This window comes from Castor canadensis, chromosome 11 (assembly GCF_047511655.1).
Source record: "Castor canadensis chromosome 11, mCasCan1.hap1v2, whole genome shotgun sequence".
NCBI lineage: Eukaryota > Metazoa > Chordata > Mammalia > Rodentia > Castoridae > Castor > Castor canadensis.
Window position 1 is genome coordinate 68124632 of NC_133396.1, and position 20013 is coordinate 68144644.

The 20013-nt window shown below is 39.5% G+C and overlaps 1 protein-coding gene across 1 annotated transcript in view; it reads right to left on the reverse strand.

The window, feature by feature from the left end:
* Positions 1–20013, reverse strand: part of Wdr64 (WD repeat domain 64) — a 131758-nt gene that overhangs the window by 48949 nt on the left and 62796 nt on the right. The window contains exons 11-12 of the mRNA XM_020174737.2: positions 6202–6328; positions 2937–3085 (exon numbers count right to left, since the gene is read on the reverse strand). Coding sequence (XP_020030326.2) covers positions 2937–3085; positions 6202–6328 — 276 coding nt within the window. The remainder of the gene's footprint in view (positions 1–2936; positions 3086–6201; positions 6329–20013) is intronic.

Below are 20013 nucleotides of genomic sequence, written 5' to 3' on the forward strand. Positions count from 1 at the left end.
TGGGACCTGACCTCTCCTCTCCTCTCTCTCCCTTCCTAACTACCATGAGATGAGCAGCTTGTTTCACCTCACACTCCTGCCATGGTGTACTGTCTCATTAAAGAGTCAATAGCAATGGAACCAACCAACCATGCACGGAAACCTCTAAGTCTGTGAGCCAAAATAAGCCTTTCATCTTTTAAAATTGATTATTTCAGGTATTTTGTTATGGTAATGGAAAACTGATAAACACATTACTATAGTGTGAGACAAAGTTAACAGCAAGATAGAAATAAACCAAATAAATGTACAACAGAGAACTTAGGGAATGAGGGAAAAGATAAGAGAATGACAGAGCATCAGTAATATCATAAAACACTACATCTGTGAAGGTAGAGGATATAAGGATGTGTATTAAAAGCTGTTGAAAATGGGGGATGGGAGGTAAAGGAGTAAGGGAGAGTGATGGAAGGGGTTGGACCAGAATAAAGTACACTCACAGTGGAGATACACTGAGAAACCCCTTTGAACATCAACTTAAATATTAAGAACGAAATACAGGACTGTAAAATAGGTTCAGTGTGTGTGTATGGAGGGGGACACTAGTGGGAGGAGAAGGGTGAATGAAGGAGATTAGGATGAGGGTATATGGTTGATGGGTTTCATATAGATATATGAAATAGAACAGAGAAACCTCTTGCAATTGCTTTAAGTGGGGTGGAAAGGAGGTTGAGGGGAAAAGAGGATGGCAATTAAATGAATGTACAATATAAGCCTAATCAGAATTGTCACTATGAATTCCCCCTGTACAAAGAAAATATCCTAATAATTTATTTTAATGTAGAACAGAGAAAAAAATCAAACTATATTTATTTCTAAGTGACAGTCATCCAAAATTGTAGCCAGGGGTCATGGGACAGAATGTGTGATGAACAGCATATGAGAGGAAAGAGCTCACTAAGTAGTTCTCTGATTAGAAAAACAGGCCAAGAGACAGAGATAGAGAAAGAGGATAGGGCAAGACTCAGAGGAGGCCATCTGTAAATGGGTCAGATTTAATTTAAAAATCCAAAGACATGTCAACATTCATCATTCTGTCAGGTGTGGTGGTATACATCTGCAATCCCAGGACTCAGTAGGCTGAGGCAGGAGGACTGTGAGTTTGAGGCCAGCCTGGACTACATAAAAACACTCTATCTTCAAAAAAAAAGAATGATCATTCTCTCTCTTTGGAAAAGCCATAAACCTGTGGATTTACCATCTGAATCTCTCCCTCTTTGTGGGTCTGCCAAGTTCAGATGTAAATTTGACAGCAAGTGAGAAACAGAATTGCACTGGCAATACAGAGTGGTTGCCCTTGAGGCATTGGGGCTGGGGTCAAAGGGCACAGAAATGGGAAGGTACACTTCTCCTCCAGGGAACTGAAAGACAGCTGTTGCAGTTGGGGAAGAAGGAGTGTAGAAGAGAGGTAGCAATTGTCTGGGGACCAGTCATGAGCTGGGAAGTGCTCAAGCAGGATTTGAATGAAGTCAGCTTGGCCTGAAGCCCCAAGTTGCTAACCTGTGTGTGTTTCCAGATACAGATGAGCTCTTTAAGGGGGGGAGAAATGTGGACCACTGCATGAATGAGTCTCAGGGTCACCCATCTTCCATGCCTGAAGTACAATCTGTCTCCACCAATCAGGTATAAAACCCCACCTAGATGTCCCTGCCCCTCTCCTCTCCCAAATAGGGAAAACAGACTTCCCTTCAGAGGTCATTAGTGCACAGAAAGCAGGGCAAGTTTTATTTTAGTTTTTATCTTTTTTTTATTTTTAGGTATTACCAGAAATGAGTGATAGTTAACTGAACTCAGGAGTTGTGGGTAAGGCAAATCTGGGCCAGAATTTGGGGGTATCTGGAGGAACTCTAACCACTAACCCATACAGCTCCTCTTAGAGAGCATGCATGAAATAAAAGAATGGACACCTCCCACCAGCACTGCCAGGTGATTTCAGTGGTCATAATGACAGTCACAATTAGCATGGCCCAGTGCCATGCCTCTCACCACAGCAGTGACAGGGACAGAGGGATAGTGCATGGAAGTCATGGGTGTTCGTGGCAGACAAACACAGGCTCATATCCCAGTCCTTGTGCTCGCTTTCTGGGCAAGTCACTTATCTCTCTGAGTCTTGGTTTCCTCATCTTTAAAATGGAAGTCTTTATCTGTACACAGGGAACTTTCAAGAGGATTAAATGAGGTAATAGATTTAATGCTTTTAGCACATATCCTGTACCTGGTTAAAGCTAACACCTGTAAATTTCTTTCCCTTCCTTCTTAGCTCTAATCATAGCTCGATTAAAAATTAAATAAAAATACAAGCTAGTTCTCTCTGTCTGCTATATTTCCTTTAAATTTTCTGGTTTGATAGGAAGCACTGGCATTAGTTATCCAATTAAGCATGTAGGTGCCATGTGGTTTGAGCTGGCTTAAATTCTGTTTTCCAGGTATTGATGAAAGCTTAGAAAGAGCTCTAATGCAGCCGGTCATGGTGGTACACAGCTGTAATCCCAGCTATTCAGGAGGCAGAGGTAGTAAGATCACCATCTGAGACTTGCCTAGGCAAAAGTATAAGACTCTATCTAGAAACAAAAACCAAATGACTGCTGGCAGAGTGGCTCAAGTGGTAGAGCACCTACCCTAGCATCCATGAAGCTCTGAGTTCAAACCCCATACTACCAAAGAAAATAAAATTAAAAGAAAAAAGTCATGATTTAAAAAAAAAAACAAAACAAATGACTGGGGCATGGCTCAAGTAGTAGCCTTGTGTTAAATTCCCAGCACTGCCAAAAACAAAAAAAGCTCCAATGTAAGGTGTCATCATATGTACCGGTGCATTTACTTAACCATGAATGATTTACCTGTTAAAATCCTATTTGTTCTACCTTTTCCTGTTGAAAGAGACAGCATGCACTCACCTTAATTATGGACTCAGAGCAGATAGTGAGCACTTGGTGGAAATATTTGTTGTAAAGCATGACATTGATTTCCCGTTCATGAGTGTGAGGAATGTGTTTTGTGTCTTGAACCATCCTGGTCAGAGGATACATGTCCATAACACTCGATCCTGGAATGTAAGTAAGAGTTTCGTAATGCTCAATATTAGAACTTGGGGATTACAAAGGATTTTACCTAACCAGTTGGGTTTGGAAACAGCTGGCCAGTGAGATTAGTAATAGCAATGCCTATGAATTTAATGAGGTAAAATACACTCCCTTTTTTGATCAATACACAAATGTGATTCAGCCAGAGAAAAGCATTCATTTGGGACTTCAGGATTTTTCAAGCATAGGTCATTTTGACCCCCAATTGCCTCGCTTCTGTGGTCCACTTGCCATTCTTTGTTGTGCCCGCTGGATGGCTTTCCATCTGTTGCACAGCAAGGCTGCTGATCAGTGCACAGCGAATGGAAGCTTCCTCCCTTTAGTGATCAAAAAGTGTTGCTACAGAGACCCTTTCAACTAGCAAACAGTAAAGTGCTCTGTGATTAAATGTACTGAATGAGAATGATTCCAAATCAGTGCTAGTGACATCAATGTCAGCAATGCAACATCCTCTGTCAATCATCACAGTGGCCTGGGCCTGAGGTAGAGAGCATTTTTCTAAGTGTACTTGGTTTGGTTTTACACTTGTACTCTTTATACTAACTATAGTACAATATCATTTAACTCTTAAAACCAACTAATCGCGTGCTCTTTTTTTACTGTAATTTCTAGAAATACTGATAAAATCTCAAAGCATTCTGTAGTTCAAAAAAATGAATCTTCTTGCATTGAGCTTCTGAAATTTCTCCAAAAATATCTCAACCATGTAAGTTTTAGCGGGCATTACTAAACACTTTCTTAAAGTGTTTGAATTTTATGATAAAATCTGTTTCTGTGTAAAAAAGAACTGAGCAGGTTCACTTGGTAACATTTCTCAGCTCAAATACCTCGCCAGGGAACTGTGGGAGGCAGGAAACTAGGTAATCAAACCACACTTGGAGCTTCACTGAAGATCCTTGAAAGTGAGACTGGCAGTCACTAACTTAACTCAGAAAAAAGTCAACAAAATTAGATTTGCTTGCAGACAAGTGACAGTTTTCTACTCTTCTGGCTAGTTGTGCTACATCTATGGAACAAGGAAGTACAGAGAATGAATGTGAGTGGGATTCAGGAGAATCCTTTGATCCAATCTTCTGCTATCCTGTTGGGGACCAGGCATGAAACCTGGATTGGGAAATAATAGAGCTCGCACAGCCTTTCCATACTAGGAGCTTGCACAGCCTCTCCTACGATATTTTTCCCAGCACCTGGCATCTTGACTTTTGTTCCTGCATCTCCTTGAAGAATACAACCTGCTGTGTCTGCATAACAGCCCCCTGATGCAAAACTAGATAAAGTACCAGAACTGTTAGGAGACTCCCTGATGCTACATTAATCAATACCTTAGATAAGGTGTCCTGCGTGCCTTGATGATTCCAGAACTGATGTGTTGTAATTAAGCTTCTATAGCCTTAGCAAAATTAGTCCACCAAACCTCACTCCTTTTACCTTGTATCAAAGAATTGTTGAAGCTTGATTTTTACCTGAGTCTTTTCCTTGTACTGACCTATACAATAAACACTCTGGCTCAGGTAAGCAGTCACATTTCCCACCAGGAATGTGTAGCCCTCCCAATCCCACTTTTCTGTTTTATATCTATATGTCTGTGTGTGATCATGTCTCATTGCCCTCTGCTGTTAGTCAGGTTCATGCAGCACCCACACAGGTCGCAGGCACTAGTCAGTTGAACTGTTTGAGGTTTGATTTTGCCATTTACAAAACAGGTGGTTGTATGATAAAATGAAAAGTTAAAAGACTAAGCAAATGGTTGCTGCCTTAGTCAGCATGACAGTATTGGCAGCAACAGCAGTGCCACACTCTACAAAGCACCTCCAGAGGGCAGTGGTGCTGTCACTGTGGCTTACAAGGCTGCCCTCAGGCTATCTCATTTTAACCAAAGCATGAATTCATAACACTTCCTGTGATTCTGCTGTCAAGTTGATGGCTACAGCCAATGTTTGCAGTTTTAGTGGTTAAGCAATACATAGCTCTATTTTTGTAAACAGAAGTACTACCAAAAGTATATAGGATTGTGAAGAAATTTTGATTTTTCTGTTCTTTCTTCTTTTGTCTTGGTATTTTAGTCCTCACTTCCTGTAATGATAAATAGGATGAATGCCAAGCCCACTAATCAGGCATGCAAATTGGGGCACCAAGAGACCATTTCAAGTCATGCTAGTTTTAGAGGAGGACAGATAGGTGGAGGGTGCTTACAACTGGATCTATGTTCTGTCTCACAAGATGGAAAATTATTTATTGATCATGAAGTTTTAGTTCACTCCTAATCTAGGAAAAAAAGCACACAAAAGTTAAAAATAATTGTATTCAGCACCAGAAACAGCACCAGTCATTCCTCTGACTTAATTAATCTCACAGGAACTGGTAGCAGTGGGTCAGTGGGATATGCTTAGGGTATGCAACTCTGGCTTAGTGTTCCAGAAAGAAGAATTAATATTAGTACCATTCGTTTTTCTTCTAAACCTAAGGAACAGCATTGACCCTAAATGACTAACAGGGTACCTTGTCTCTTAGTGTGTCTGTCAAAGTAACCACAAAAGTTAAAAATGGTGGCAACCAATCTGTTGGAATCAATGGTCAGGATCTGTCATCCTGGATCTGCTCCTTTTTCTCTGTTGCTCTTTGTCTAGAAGCAAAGGCAGCTGGGAGGGTTTGCACCCTTCTTCCCCTTCTCACCTCCCCACAATCTGTGAGGCCAAGTTGCCTTACCACAGAAGAGGAGCTCATTCTGATGCATGCTGGAGCCAACACTCTAAGACAGGACCATACTCCTGCTCTTAAAAGTCAATTCATACCCCTCAACAAGCACCAGGTTAAATCCATCTTTTCTGCTCCACCAAGACTGTGCATTTCCAGGTTCAAGACCGCAAAGAACTGGACTGGTATTTTCAGAAAAGTGCAGTTGCATGGTTCATCCACTTACCTACAGAACAAGGGGAAAGAGTTGAATTGAAATAAATATCGTGGTTTGTAATTTTCCCTTCTCATTTTTTCCCACAGTAAGTGCTCAAGTGTGCTTTAAAAAAAAAAAAGTTAAAACTCAAGATATGAGATTTATTTTCTGTTGTTTGGGCACACATACCTGTGATAAGCATGCCATGATTGGCATCATATATCATAGAATAAATCTGCATGTCTCCTGGTCCTCCCTGGCTGTCATGGAAGACTTGTAGCAGGGAAAGAGTCTGTATATCCCACACTCTGAAAACCTGGGAGCATAAAACAGAGTTCACCACTGTTTATACTTTATCACTGAAGAGTTGTAGGCAAAGCATTTTTAGAGTCTGAAATGTGATCTTATACACTTGCAACAAAGTGTGATTTATGCCGTGAGCTCATGACTATACAATTGCTAAGCTTCCGTTGGATTCTTCGTCTGCTTACTGGTCATTAGTATCAGAGAAAATTAGCAGCAGTGATTAAAATTTGCTTAAGGGTAAAGCTTTAGGAAGTGGGCAACAGAACTAAACAGAACTTTTTCTAAGGAAGAAATCCAAATGGCCAAAAAAACACATGAAAAAATGTTCACCATCCCTGGCCATAAAGGAAATGGAAAACAAAACCACACTAAGATTCCACCTCACCCCTATTAGAATGGCTATCATGAAAAACACCACCACCAACAGGTGTTGGCAAGGATGTGGGGACAAAGGAACCCTCATACACTGCTGGTGGGAATGCAAGCTAGTGCAACCACTCTGGAAAACAATATGGAGGCTTTTTAAAACACTAAACATAGATCTGTCATATGATCCAGTGACCCCACTCTTAGGGATATACCCAAAGGAATGCGACTCAAGTTATTACAAAAGCACCTGCACATCCATGTTTACTGCGGCACTATTCACAGTAGCCAAGCTATGGAAACAGCCAAGATGCCCCACTACTGATGAATGGATTTTTAAAATGTGGTATTTATACACAATGGAATTTTATTCAGCCACATAGAAGAATGAAATTTTGTCATTTGCAAGTAAATGGATGGAACTAGAGAACATCATCTTAAGGGAAGTTAGCCAGACTCAGAAGGCCAAAAATCATGTACTCCCTCATATGCAGATTATAGACCCAAAATAAATGCAGTAATATTTTAGACATGGGTCACACACTAAGGGGAGAACATGCATGGGAGAAATAGGGAAAGGGAAGGAAATCTAAAACTTGAACATGGTTGATGTGCTCCCTGTTGAGGAGTGAATAAAGTAATCTTAAATTGGCAGAGGACACTATGGGAAGGGGACAAGGAAGTAGGGAAGAGGTCTGGTAGAAATGAACCAATGTGCGTTGTAATACACAAGTGCATGGAAGCAGTGCTAGGAATCTCTCTGCATAGTTATCTTTATCCCAAACTAGCAAAAATGCTATGTCTTTCATATTATCACTTATGTTTTCTCTTCAACAAAATTGGAGAAGAGGGTGGAACAGGTTCTGCACAGAAGGGAGTAGGGGGAGGTGGCACACAAACAATGTATATACATGTAAGTAAATGTAAAAACAATAAAATAAAAGGAGAAAAGGAAAAAAAAGGGTAAAGCTTTAGGACCTGGATTTTTCCATCATCCTAGAAGGGAAGGGGAAACAATATTTATTAATATTTAAGAATCTGGCAGAATAATAAAAGATTGATTATGACTAACAGTTAGAAGTCATATTTCTCTTTTGACTATGGATGAGAAAATAGGGAAACTTTTAATAAGTTTAGGTGTGAGGTTTCAAATCATTCTTTTATGATTTATGAAGATGGGAACAACTCCTAGGAATGTCCCTCTCCCCTTACTCAGAGAGATAAGAATTATAGAAATGAATTTTTAAGGATAGTATAAATATAGTAAGAATGCAGGGAAGTTGGTTATTAGCATCTTGAGGGGTAAAGAGAGCTATGTAATTATTCAAATAGAACTTGAGTTGGTAATAGACACTAAAAAGAACAATAATATACAAATTCAGCACAACTAAGTCAAGTTTACACTCTGTCACCTGAAATAACTGATCTTGGTCTTCTTTATTATTCTGGCTTTTTGTTTTGTTTTGTTTTTTGCAAGTTACAATGTGATTGAACTTCCCACTCTTGGTAGGAATGTAAATTAGTACAGCCACTATGGAAATTAGTATGGAAGTTCCTAAAAACTCTAAAAATAGATATACCATATTTTTTTGCTATATCACTCCTGGGTATATACCCAAAGAAAATGAAGTCAGCATCCAATAGAGATACCATATTTATCATGACACTATTCACAATAGCCAAGCTGTAGAATCAGCCAACTTGACTATAAACAGATTTGAATGAATAAAAATGTATGATATATGTTAGTCACACTTTTCATTGTGACAAAATACCTGAGTAAAGCAACTTAAGGAAGTAAATATTTATATTGATTTCAGTCCATGTTCATCTGGCTTCAATGTTTCTAGACTGTGGTAAGGTAGAACATCATGGTGGAAGGGTAGGTGGAGAAAAACTGTTCACTCATGGCAGCCAGGAAGTAGAGAGAAGTATAGGTAGGGGCCAGGGCAAGAGACAGCTCCAATAATGCATCCCCAATGAGCTACTTCTTCCAGTGAGGCTCCACCTCCTAAAGTTTCCAACACATCCCAAAATAGTGCCATCAGCAGGAGACCTAGTCTTAATGCATGAACTTATGGGGACTATTTCATATTCGAACCATACAGTATATAAGCACAATGGAGTAAAATGAAATCATGTCATATGAAGGAAAATGTTAAGCAAAATTAGCCAGACACAGAAAGGTAAGTATTGTGTTGTCTTTCACATGTGGAAATTAAAAAAAAAAAAAAAGACTACCTGAAAATAGAATAAAGATTATGAGGGAATGGAAAAGGGTGGGGGGAAAAGGGAAGGGCAAGAGAAAGTAGGAAAGAGGGGGATACAGTTAAAGCATGGTGTAGGCAGGTAGGAAAAATCACAATGAAACCATTTTGTATAATTAATAGGATTAAATAAATATTTAAACAAAATTTTTAAAAGCATACTTTAATTTCAGAAGAATGTAGAGGAAGAGAGCCTTAGGAATGTAAGAATTAGAAAGAATTTCCTAGAAAAGCACCAAAACCATGAGTCATGAAGGACCGATGAATTTAACTAATTTAAATTAAAAATCTTTATTCAATGAAAGCAACAATCACAAAGACACAAAGGTTTTAAAAATCCCTCAAATGTTTATCAGCATGCCAGATAAGTAATGTGACACAAACATACAAAAGAACCCCACACAGCAGGTGAAATAAACGAAGCAGAGTCTGGGCTTTTAGCTCAGAGGTAGAGCATTTGCCTAGCATGCATGAGCCCTTGGATTTGATCCACAGCACCAAAAAGAAATAAATAATAAATCAATAAACTGCCATATTAAGCTATATGTAATCACATGGATCAATTTCAAAATGTAGTATGGATGAGGAAAAAAATGAAATTTCAGTAGGTCATATTCACCAAAATATTTATAGTATCAATTTTATATAAAGCATGTAAAATCAAAATATATTAGGGACATTAACCCATGTTCTAGAGGTATAAAACATTGTATGCTTATTTATAATTAACAAAAACACAACAAAAATTCATCTCCTTTAGACAACATCCATTGATCAACTGTCTAATTTAGATCTTCTTCCTCCTGATGCCGTAAAACCTGTTTAAATTAACAGCAATTAGGGAGAGATCCAAGATGGTGACTATGGAACAGAAGCAGATAGCCTGAGCTCCGACTCCAAAACCTTGCTGAATTGCTGGAGTCACACTTGGCAGAAGTAAAACACCAACCACAATCTAACCTTTGACACCTGAACTCCTAGCCCTGGAAAGCTTCCCCACAACACATTATTCTGAGAAAACTTGAGGGTTGCCACTACCACCACAGCTGCTGCTGCTGGCTTCAAACCTGCATGCAAGACATTCAACAGACCAAACTGGTGAGCACCATGTGTCATGCAGAACTCCCCCAGCCCTCCATAAGCCAGCACAGCCCCTGGGCAGACTGACTCCCCCCCAAGAAAAACTAAACAGTAAACAGCAAACTGTAATCTAGTACAACAACAGAGAGGGCAGGAATCTGAAAGTGCACCAGAGAAGCAGGGGAAGAACAAGGATCTAATCTTGGTGTGAACTATCAGTAAACAAATGCTGGAAATGACCCAAGCCTTGTATGCACATATGAATAATAAAACAATAAAAAAAAATGCTGGAGAGGCAGGAAGGCTGAGAACAGGTGGGTGATAAGCCACCCCCAAAGCAGGGCAGGTAGCAGATCACAGAGCTTATCTCCTGAGCCAGCAAGCAGCACCCAAAGCCAAACTGCCCTACAAAATTGAAAAACAAATACAGAACCACCATAACACACTGACAGCAGGGAGAGGCTGATAGAACACTGACCCTGCCACAGAGAAAAGGGGTGGGGCAAAGATATAAGCCCCCAGCCTGGAAATCCCAGTAAACAAGCACAGCAAAAAGCTACCTCCAAAGCAGGGCAACTAGTGGACTACAGAGCTAATATCCTGAACCTGAGGGCAGCATTCAAACTTAAACAGCCACACTTTGCTGGGAGAGAAGCTGACCAAACAGCTGCAGCTGAAGGGTAACACAGCTATCAGCTGAGGATATCAATATCACGAACCACCCTGCATGATCTGGCAAACCAACCTCACCTCACAATTTCAATTCTACTGGTAGACAGAAGAACAAAGCACGACTCACAAGCCAATCACCTGGTGAGACCATGTCAGAGCTTCTGTTTATATGCTAATACCAGGAATGGATACCTGAGGAGGAACTCCAGAACTTAAACTAAGACTGACATTCTATTGTTCCTGAACCTGGTGTTTTTCCTTTTTTTATTTTGTTTAGTTTTTGTTTGCTTTTATTTGTTTGTTCATTTTTTCCTGTTGATTTCTTTGGGTTTTTTTCCTTTGTTTTGTTATTGTGGGTTTTCTATTTTTATTCCTATTATCTTTTTTCTTTCTCTTTCTATACTATTAGCTTTACCATCATCATCTTCTCATCCCTACTCTCATCCCCTTCACCCTCTCTTCTCCTCCTGTGCTAAAATCCATTGCTCCCCTCCCCAACAACTCGTTCTGCCCCTTCTCACCCACTCTCTTCCCATGCCTTCACCTTCCCCACCCATCTTCCCCACCCATCTTCCCCAACCTGTCACCAGACTACCCCTCACTCCTACACACTCACCACCTGCTGACCAACCTACTATATCAACTTTACACAACCCCAAACCCCTGCAATCCCTGACACAAGCACCCTCTACTACAGAAATACACCTAAACACACACAAGGACCACAAAAACCAGCTTCCCCAACTCACCCACCCCACTTCAACCTCCAACTTTAGCACCACCCTATCCAACACCCAAATTTCTGTAGCTAGCATTACAAACATTAACCCCCCAACTCCTGCTGCTTATAGATATTACCACCAAGGGGTCTTCTATATAATATTTAAACTACTGGTTGGGTATTAAACCTGTGAATTAGTTATTACTAAATTACACCCAGACCAGGGACAGAAACAGCACATTAACCTAGCTAAAAACCCAAGACAATCACAACACAAAAATTAAATTAAGGAAAAGAAAACAGGTGACTGAAAATACCAACTAGCCTATGAAGAGCACAGCTGCACAGTACAAGTGGAGTGATGTGAAGAAGAAAAGGGGATGGAAACCACTCTCCTAAAAAAATAACTTAATACAGGATTCAGAGGGAAATGAAGAAAATGGATACCCAGTTCCAGACTCCAACAAAACAAAGATAAATGACACCAAGGAACCCAGCGATGCCCACAAAAACACCCTCCAAGAAGAAATCCTGCAGGTAATCACTGAGAATTTCATGGAGATGATACCAGACACAGTTAACTAAAAAATACAAGAGGCACTCAAGAAATTTCAAGACACCAAAAATAAAATGAGAAGACACAGAAACAAGTAAATGAACTCAAAGGAGCCCTAAATAAACACCAAAGTGAAACAGAGAACACTATAAATAGAGAGATAAATGAATTAAAGATGAAAATAGACAATATTAAAGAGGAAGTGACCCATGACATGGAAAACCTCAGAAAAAAGAATGAAACAGAAACACAAAACACAAGGAAGTCCACTCCAGTAGACTAGAACAAGGAAAAGACAGAATCTCAGAACTTGAAGATAAAATAGAACTAAAGGAAAAACTGAAGAGCTATTAGTCAAACTACTCAAGACCTGCGAAAGGAATATGCAAGAACTCATCGACTCCATCAAAAGACCAAACCAATCGTGGGCATTGAAGAAGAGGTCCAAGCAAAAGGGATTTGTAATATATTCAATAAAATAATAAAAGAAAATTTCCCAAATCTAGAAAAAGGCTTTAGAGAAGCCTCCAGGACACCCAACACACTTGACCAAAATAGAACTTCCCCATAAAATATTACCATTAAAACAATAAGCACAGAGAATAGAGAAAGAATATTGAAAGTTGTAAGAGAGAAAAAAGAAATAACATACAAAGGTAAACCCATCAAAATCACAGCAGATTTCTCAACAGAAACCTTAAAAGCAAGAAAGGCATGGAGTGAGGTATTCTGAGCACTGAATAAAAATAACCTCAACCCTAGGATACTCTATTCAGCAAAGGTATCATTCAAAATAGATAGGGCAATAAATGTCTTCCACGATAAGCAGAAACTAAAACAATATATGACCACCAAGCTACCACTATGAAAGATTCTCCAAGGAATTCTGCACACAGAAAATGAAAGCAAACAAAACCACAAGAGGACAGGTAATATCAAACCACAAGAGAAGAAAAGACAAGGAAAAGGACAATAATATCGATTTAGCTGCACACAATCAAACCCTTAAACAACAAAAACATCTAAATGACAGGAATCACCACATACCTATCAATATTAACACTGAATGTCAATGGACTCAACTTCCCCATCAAAAGGCACCATTTGACAAACTGGATTATAAAGGAAGGTCCAACAATTTGTTGCTTACAGGAGACCCATCTCATCGCTAGAAATAAGCATAGGCTTAGGGTGAAAGGCTGGAAGAAAATTTACCAAGCCAGTGACCCCTGAAAACAGGCAGGAGTAGCAATACTTATCTCAGACAAAGTAGACTTCAAACTTACATTGATCAAACAAGATAAAGAAGGACACTTCATACTAATAAAAGGGGAAATACACCAAAAGGAAATAACAATTATCAACCTATATGCATCCAATGTCAGTGACCCAATTTCATCAAACATACACTAAATGACTTAAAAGCACACATAGATGCCAACACAGTAGTAGTGGGAGACTTTAATACCCCTCAATCACCAATAGATAGATCATCCAAACAAAAAATCAATAAAGAAATTCTAGAACTAAATCACACCACAGATCAAATGGACCTAGCTGATGTCTACAGAATATTTCAGCCAACTTCTGCACAATATACATTCTTCTCAGCAGCCCATGGAACCTTCTCCAAAATAGATCATATCTTAGGGCACAAAGCAAGCCTCAGCAAATATAAGAAAATAGAAATAATCCCATGCATTCTATCTGATCACACTGCATTAAAACTAGAACTCAACAACAAACACAACAGTAAAAAACATGGAAACAGTTGGAAGCTGAACAACACATTGCTCAATGATCAATGAGTCATTGATCAAATAAATGACCTAATGCTACATCTCAAACTCCTAGAAAAACAAGAACAAGCAAAACCCAAAACAAGCAGAAGGAGAGAAATAATAAAAATAAGGGCCAAAATTAGTGAAATAGAGACCAAAAAAAGAAAGAAAGAAAGAAACATACAAAGAATCAATGAAATAAAAAGCTGGTTCTTTGAAAAATAAACAAGATTGACAGACCCCTGGCAAGTCTGATTAAAATGAAGAGAGAAAAAAACCCAAATCAGTAAAATCAGAAATGCAAAACAGGAGACAACAAACACCACAGAATCCAGGAAATCATCAGAGACTACTTTGAGAACCTATATTCTAATAAATTTGAAAATCTTGAAGAAATGGACAGAGTTCTAGATACTTACGACTCTCCAAAATTGAATCAAGAGGATATTAACCACCTCAATAGATCTACAACACAAAATGAAATTGAAGCAGCAATAAAGAGTCTCCCAAAAAAGAAAAGTCCAGAACCTGATGGCAATTCTATCAGACCTTTAAAGAAGAATTAATATCAACTCTCCTTAAACTTTTTCATGAAATAGAAAGGGAAGGAATACTGCCTAACTCATTCTGTGAAGCCAGTATTACACTCATCCCAAAACCAGACAAAGACACCTCCAAAAAGGAGACCTATAGGCCAATCTCCTTAATGAACATCAATGCAAAAATCCTCAATAAAATAATGGCAAACCAAATCCAACAACATATCAGAAATATTCACCATGTCCAAGTAGGCTTCATCCCAGGGATGCAGGGGTGGTTCAACATACAAAAAAACCTATAAATGTAATACAGCACATTAATAGAGAAAAGACAAAAACCACTTGATCTCAGTAGATGCAGAAAAAGCCTTCAGTAAGATTCAACATGACTTCATGAGAAAAGCTCTAAGAAAACTAGGAATAGAAGGAATGTACCTCAATATTGTAAAGGTTGTATATAACAAACCTATAGCCAACATCATACCTAATGGTGAAAAACTGAAACCATTTCCCCTAAAATCAGGAATGAAACAAGGGTGCCCACTCTCTCCACTCTTATTCAACATAGTCTTGGAATTCCTAGCCAGAGCAATTAGGCAAGAAAAAGAAATAAAAGGAATACAAATAGGTAAAGAAACTGTCAAAATATCCCTATTTTGACAGGGAGCCACATCTGCTCTGAGGGGCTTAGGAAGAAACAAAGGTTAAAAGATTTCATAAAGAGACTGAGTTGGTGCAGAGAGGAAAATCAAAGAAGATAAACAAACTCTGGGGTGGCAGAATGGAATATTTATAAGCTAGAAATTAAATATTACATATGAGCAAGTAAACTTAAATTACAAGAAATTCACTGTCTAGTATCAATAAACATATTAGTGCTGATTTCAAACAAACTGGGAGTACAGGGGTTTATAGAAGAATTTTTTCAACAATGGGAAAAAATTATGAAGCTGATTAAGTTCTAAAATAAGAACTAAAGTCACAAGTCACAAAATGCCAAAGGACAAGTGAATGCTTTGCCTGCACTTTTTGTGAGGAATAGTTAATAAATAACAGTGAATTAGAAGTCTGAAAACAAGCTTGTGCATGCTCATGCTCAGAGTGCAGATTGTTTTGATTCAGCAGTTTTTCCTGGCTTTCCTTCCTGCAAAATTCATGCAAATTACTATCACAAAAATGTGCTCAGAAAGCACCTTTTTTTTTTTGTAAGTGTTTATCATAGAATGATTAGAGTAGAATGTCTGAATTTTTAGGGGCTGGTTCTGGGTTATAAAAAAGGGTACATCCTAGTATAAAAAAGTGCAACACTAACCACTCATACAAAATTCACTGTACATCAAATAATCCCAGAACTCTGGGCAAGGCACCTTGGGGCAATGCCCAATAGAAGAAGCGCTGCTACTGGTCTTGAGTAGATCAAAGTCCAGACAGACACAGGGAGAGGACAAACAGTTCTTCTGCAGTGTAAATGTTTGAAGCTGGGCATTGGTGTCTCACACCTGTAATCATAGCTATGCAGAGAGCTGAGATAAGGAGGACTGAGATTCAAAGCTAGCCCTGGACAAATAGTTCTCGAGACCCTGTCTCAAAAATACCCAACACATAATTTTACACAAAGGTGCAGGGATTATGAAATGCCTTTGAGAGTTAACACAGTGCCATGAACAAAAGGTAGATTGGCAAATTGGCACAGGTATAGCAGTGCAGTAGAAATGGCAGGCACTTGACATCTGAGTAGGGAATTCAATGTAAAAATGTATTTATTAGGTTTTTACAAGTAACTTAATAAAAAATGTTCTAGCAATGTGGAACTAAACTTGTTAATTTTATTATTTTGTTCTCACAGTTTTTTTCTTGTGTGATAACTGGCAAATAGAAAATGAGATAAAGACATCCAACATGGTTTTTTAAAAACTAACTTTTTAATTATAAAATTGTTGCATGTACTTTTAAACAGTATGCTACAATTTGGATCTAGAATGTCCCCTGAAAGCCCGTGTGTTAAAGGCTTGGTCCCCAGGGGGTGGTGAAGACTTAGCAGGAGTTCTTAGGTCACTGAGGATGTGAGCTTGGAGAGAATCCTGGGACCTCAACACCTTCCTCTTCTCTTTTGCTTCTTGGCCACGAGGTGAGCAGCTTTGCTCTATCATTTCCTCCTGCTATGATGTTCTGCCTCATTACAAGCCAGAACAATGGAGGCAACCATCATGAACTGAGACTGCTAAAACTAAGACAAAATAAACCTTTTCTCTTTATAAGTTAATTACCTCAGATATTTTGTTATAGCAATTGAAAACTGACTAATGCACAGTAAAAAACAACAACAGGTATTCTTTCCTACCTATCACTTCCTTTGGCTGCCTCAGTTTTGCTTCTTATGCTAAATCATTGTTGAAATCATTGTTTGAAGATACTGTCTTGCTTCATCACTTAACAGCTGTGTGGCTTTGGGTGAATCACTTAGCTTCTCCAAGCTCAGTTTATAAGGCAGGAGTAATATCTGTGCTTATCACAGAGATTTCATAAACATTAAACGAGTTCATGTACACAAAACTTGCATGTGCACTGAGGTATATTTATCTATAGATTTACTTAGTCTTTTAAATGTCTGCATAGTATTCTTTTGTACAGGTGTTCCACAGTTCACTGTAATTAGACCCTTATTGTTGGAAATTAGACTTATTTCCTTCATTCTCTTTATTAAAGTGAGAGTGAACCTTCTGATATGTGTAACTTTGTAGAATTCACTGCTTTAGGAAGCAGTCTAACTACAATTGGGTGATAAATTATTAGAAGTAGATTTTTGTGTCCAAGGATGTGAGCATTTTCAGTTTTGTTAGTGGTTGCCTTTCAGGAAGCTTGTCAGTCCTACAGTGTCTTCCAGATTTCAAAGTGCAAACTGGCTTTCATGTGTAGGTCCAGTTTTGTGGGCACATTGATCTTGGTGTCTGTCATTTTTAGGTTTTGTCATGAAAGACTGGTGGCACTTAGGCTTTATTTGCTGCCCTTGATTTTTAGCTCCTTTGGGCATAGATAACTTCAAAATATACGCAGAAAAGTGGCATGCACAGGACTTAATGACTGACCGGTATTGCCACAGGAGAAGCCAGGCTTCCTAGGAGGCTAGTCCTAAGACATAGCCACTTAGCTAGCCAAGGAGCAATGCCTGGCTTCTTTGGGAACCATGTTTTATGAGAGATGAAGGTTAAGATCAACAGAATATCCAGATAGTTACCCTATAGGAGTCATAGTGAATATGAGTGCGCAAATATGTGTGTGTGGAGGTGCAGAGGTTTGAGGGGTCTTAAAGCTGGTGGGGGGATGAGAAGAAAGTCTACACAATAAAATAGTACTACAAAGACACTCACACACAATGTAATTGACAAAGGAAAGGTCCTAAAAGGCAAAACTCAGAAACAGCATGGCTCATCTTAAGTGCACATTCAGTAATAGCAGAGTGCCAGGTTATAACACAGAGAGTGATAGTCACACAAAAGCAAGCTCATGTGAGGACTGGTTGCCCACTGTCTTTTGATCTCCTTAGCTCCTGTGGCTGAGAACCAGCATGGGGTTTCCTTAAAGGCTATCTATGAGCTGAGCACTGAACTCCAAAGTGTGTGCTCTTATTCTCTTTTTTGGGGGGAGGGTCTGGCAGGGGGTTTGAGTTCAGGGCCTCACGTCTGCTAGGCTGGTGCTCTACCACTTGAGCCACTCTGCCAGTTCTGTTTTGTGCGAGGTTTTTTTAGAGATAGCATCTTGTGAACTATCTGCCCTAGCTGGCTTCAAACTTCGAAACTCCTGATCTCTGCCTCTTGAGTAGCTAGGATTACAGGCGTGAGCTACTGGTTTACCCTCTTTTTTCAGTTTGTATTTTTTCTTTCCAAATGTCCACTCATATTTTGTTAGCTAAAATTTCCTAATGTATCTTCATCTTCCCCAGAAGTGTTTCCTATAGTCATTCTGAGGAAAGTTTTGAGATTCATACCGATTACACTTGAGAATGTTGTAAATCACGGTTAAACCAAAATGTTTAACTCAATTGTCCCAAGCAGGCAGAACAAGGACAGAAGTTACCAAAAGGTCAGAAGCCATAAAACCAAGCTCTCAATTATGGATGCTTCCAGCAATCCAAAAAGTAAGAAAAACAAACATACACACGTGCATATGACACCACATAAAATAATCCCATACAGGCAGCTCAGGAACTGATGCAAGGAAAGATTTCATGTAATACCACTTAAAGACACCATATTTTGGAAAGGGCCAGCCATTCTTCCTGTCCCTTGGCCTGTTGTGAGCATCCCCATTTGTCATTCCCCAGAGGGTCAAGAGCTCTATATTTCTCTGGTGGAGGTTTTATGGAGGACAGGGTATTTCACTGAGATTTGAATGAACACAATATTTGGGAATGGGAAGAAAGATGTTTTGGACAAAAGATGGAAAAGCACAGTCTCTAGGTAAGAGTTTGATAAAGCTCAGAGCATCCAAAGGTGGTGATAAGTGAGCCAAGTTGAAAGGAGCTTTAGTTTCCAACTATAGAGAATATTAAAAACTGGGAAAAAAAATTTAGACTTTATTTGTAAGGCATGAGGTGCATTTCAGATATATAAAAAGGCACTGACAAGGGTGCAGGTGATAGTACAATATTTGGATGGCTTGGAGAGGAAGGGACCAGAGGTGCCTTCTCATATTCACCTTCAATAGGGAGTCCCTTGGTAGATCTGAACCAAGTGATTGCTATGGAAGAAAGAATTAGATGATGGATATGAGACTCATTTTAGGGGTTCAGATTTACCTGTTCCTGGTGTAGGGAAGCAGAAGTTTCCAAAGTAACTATGAAGTTGGATCACTATTCATTGAAAAGAAATGATACCAATAACAACTAGAGGAAAACCAGAAGTCAGAAAAATATTTGATGTGAAAAGAAAATTCGGGGAATTCCAAGATGGTGACTAGAGGGAGGAAGCAGAAAGTGTGCCTCCTAAAGTAAAATCTTGGAGAGATGCTGGAGATACACCTTATGGGCAAAACCACTGAGAAGAGGCAAAACTTTGACTCCTCCACACCTCCAGCTTGCGCAGAGCATCTCCACTTCATGTTGAAGGGAGAAACCAGGAAGGATCCTGTACCACCACCAGATGCCAGCGTCCAGACAGCTTGGGAAGATGTGGACCACAAGGTGAGCTAAGCAGTATGCAGTACTCTCACAGACTACCCTGGGCCAGATCAGCATAGCCCCATGGACAGACCGACCCCAACTCAGGGAAAAAAAGAGAAACTGAATAATAAGCAGTAACAACAAAAAAAAAGACACATAGCAAAGAGGGTGGGGCACCCTGAGCACTGAAGAGGGGGGGAGTGGAATCCCTCACGGAACTGTAAATAAACAAGCTGGGCCGGAGAAGGCAGAAGCAGCGGCACACACCCAGCAACCAAGAGCGGGAAAGCTTGTAAAAGTGGAGGTGGGAGGAAAACTCCACAGGAGAGGGGGGAAGACCCACTTCCCATGCGAGCTGTAAATAAAAACACTGGCCTGAGAGAGTGGGTGCAGTGTCACCTCCCCCAGTGTGCTTGGAAAGGGGAAAGCTTGTAACAGTGGCTCAGGCACAGGAGAACTCTGAGTAAACAAAGCCTGAGGGGCCAGGTGAGTGCTAAGCTCACTCTTGAGATCTGCATAAATAAAGCCTCTAGCAACAGCAGGCTGACAGTAGCA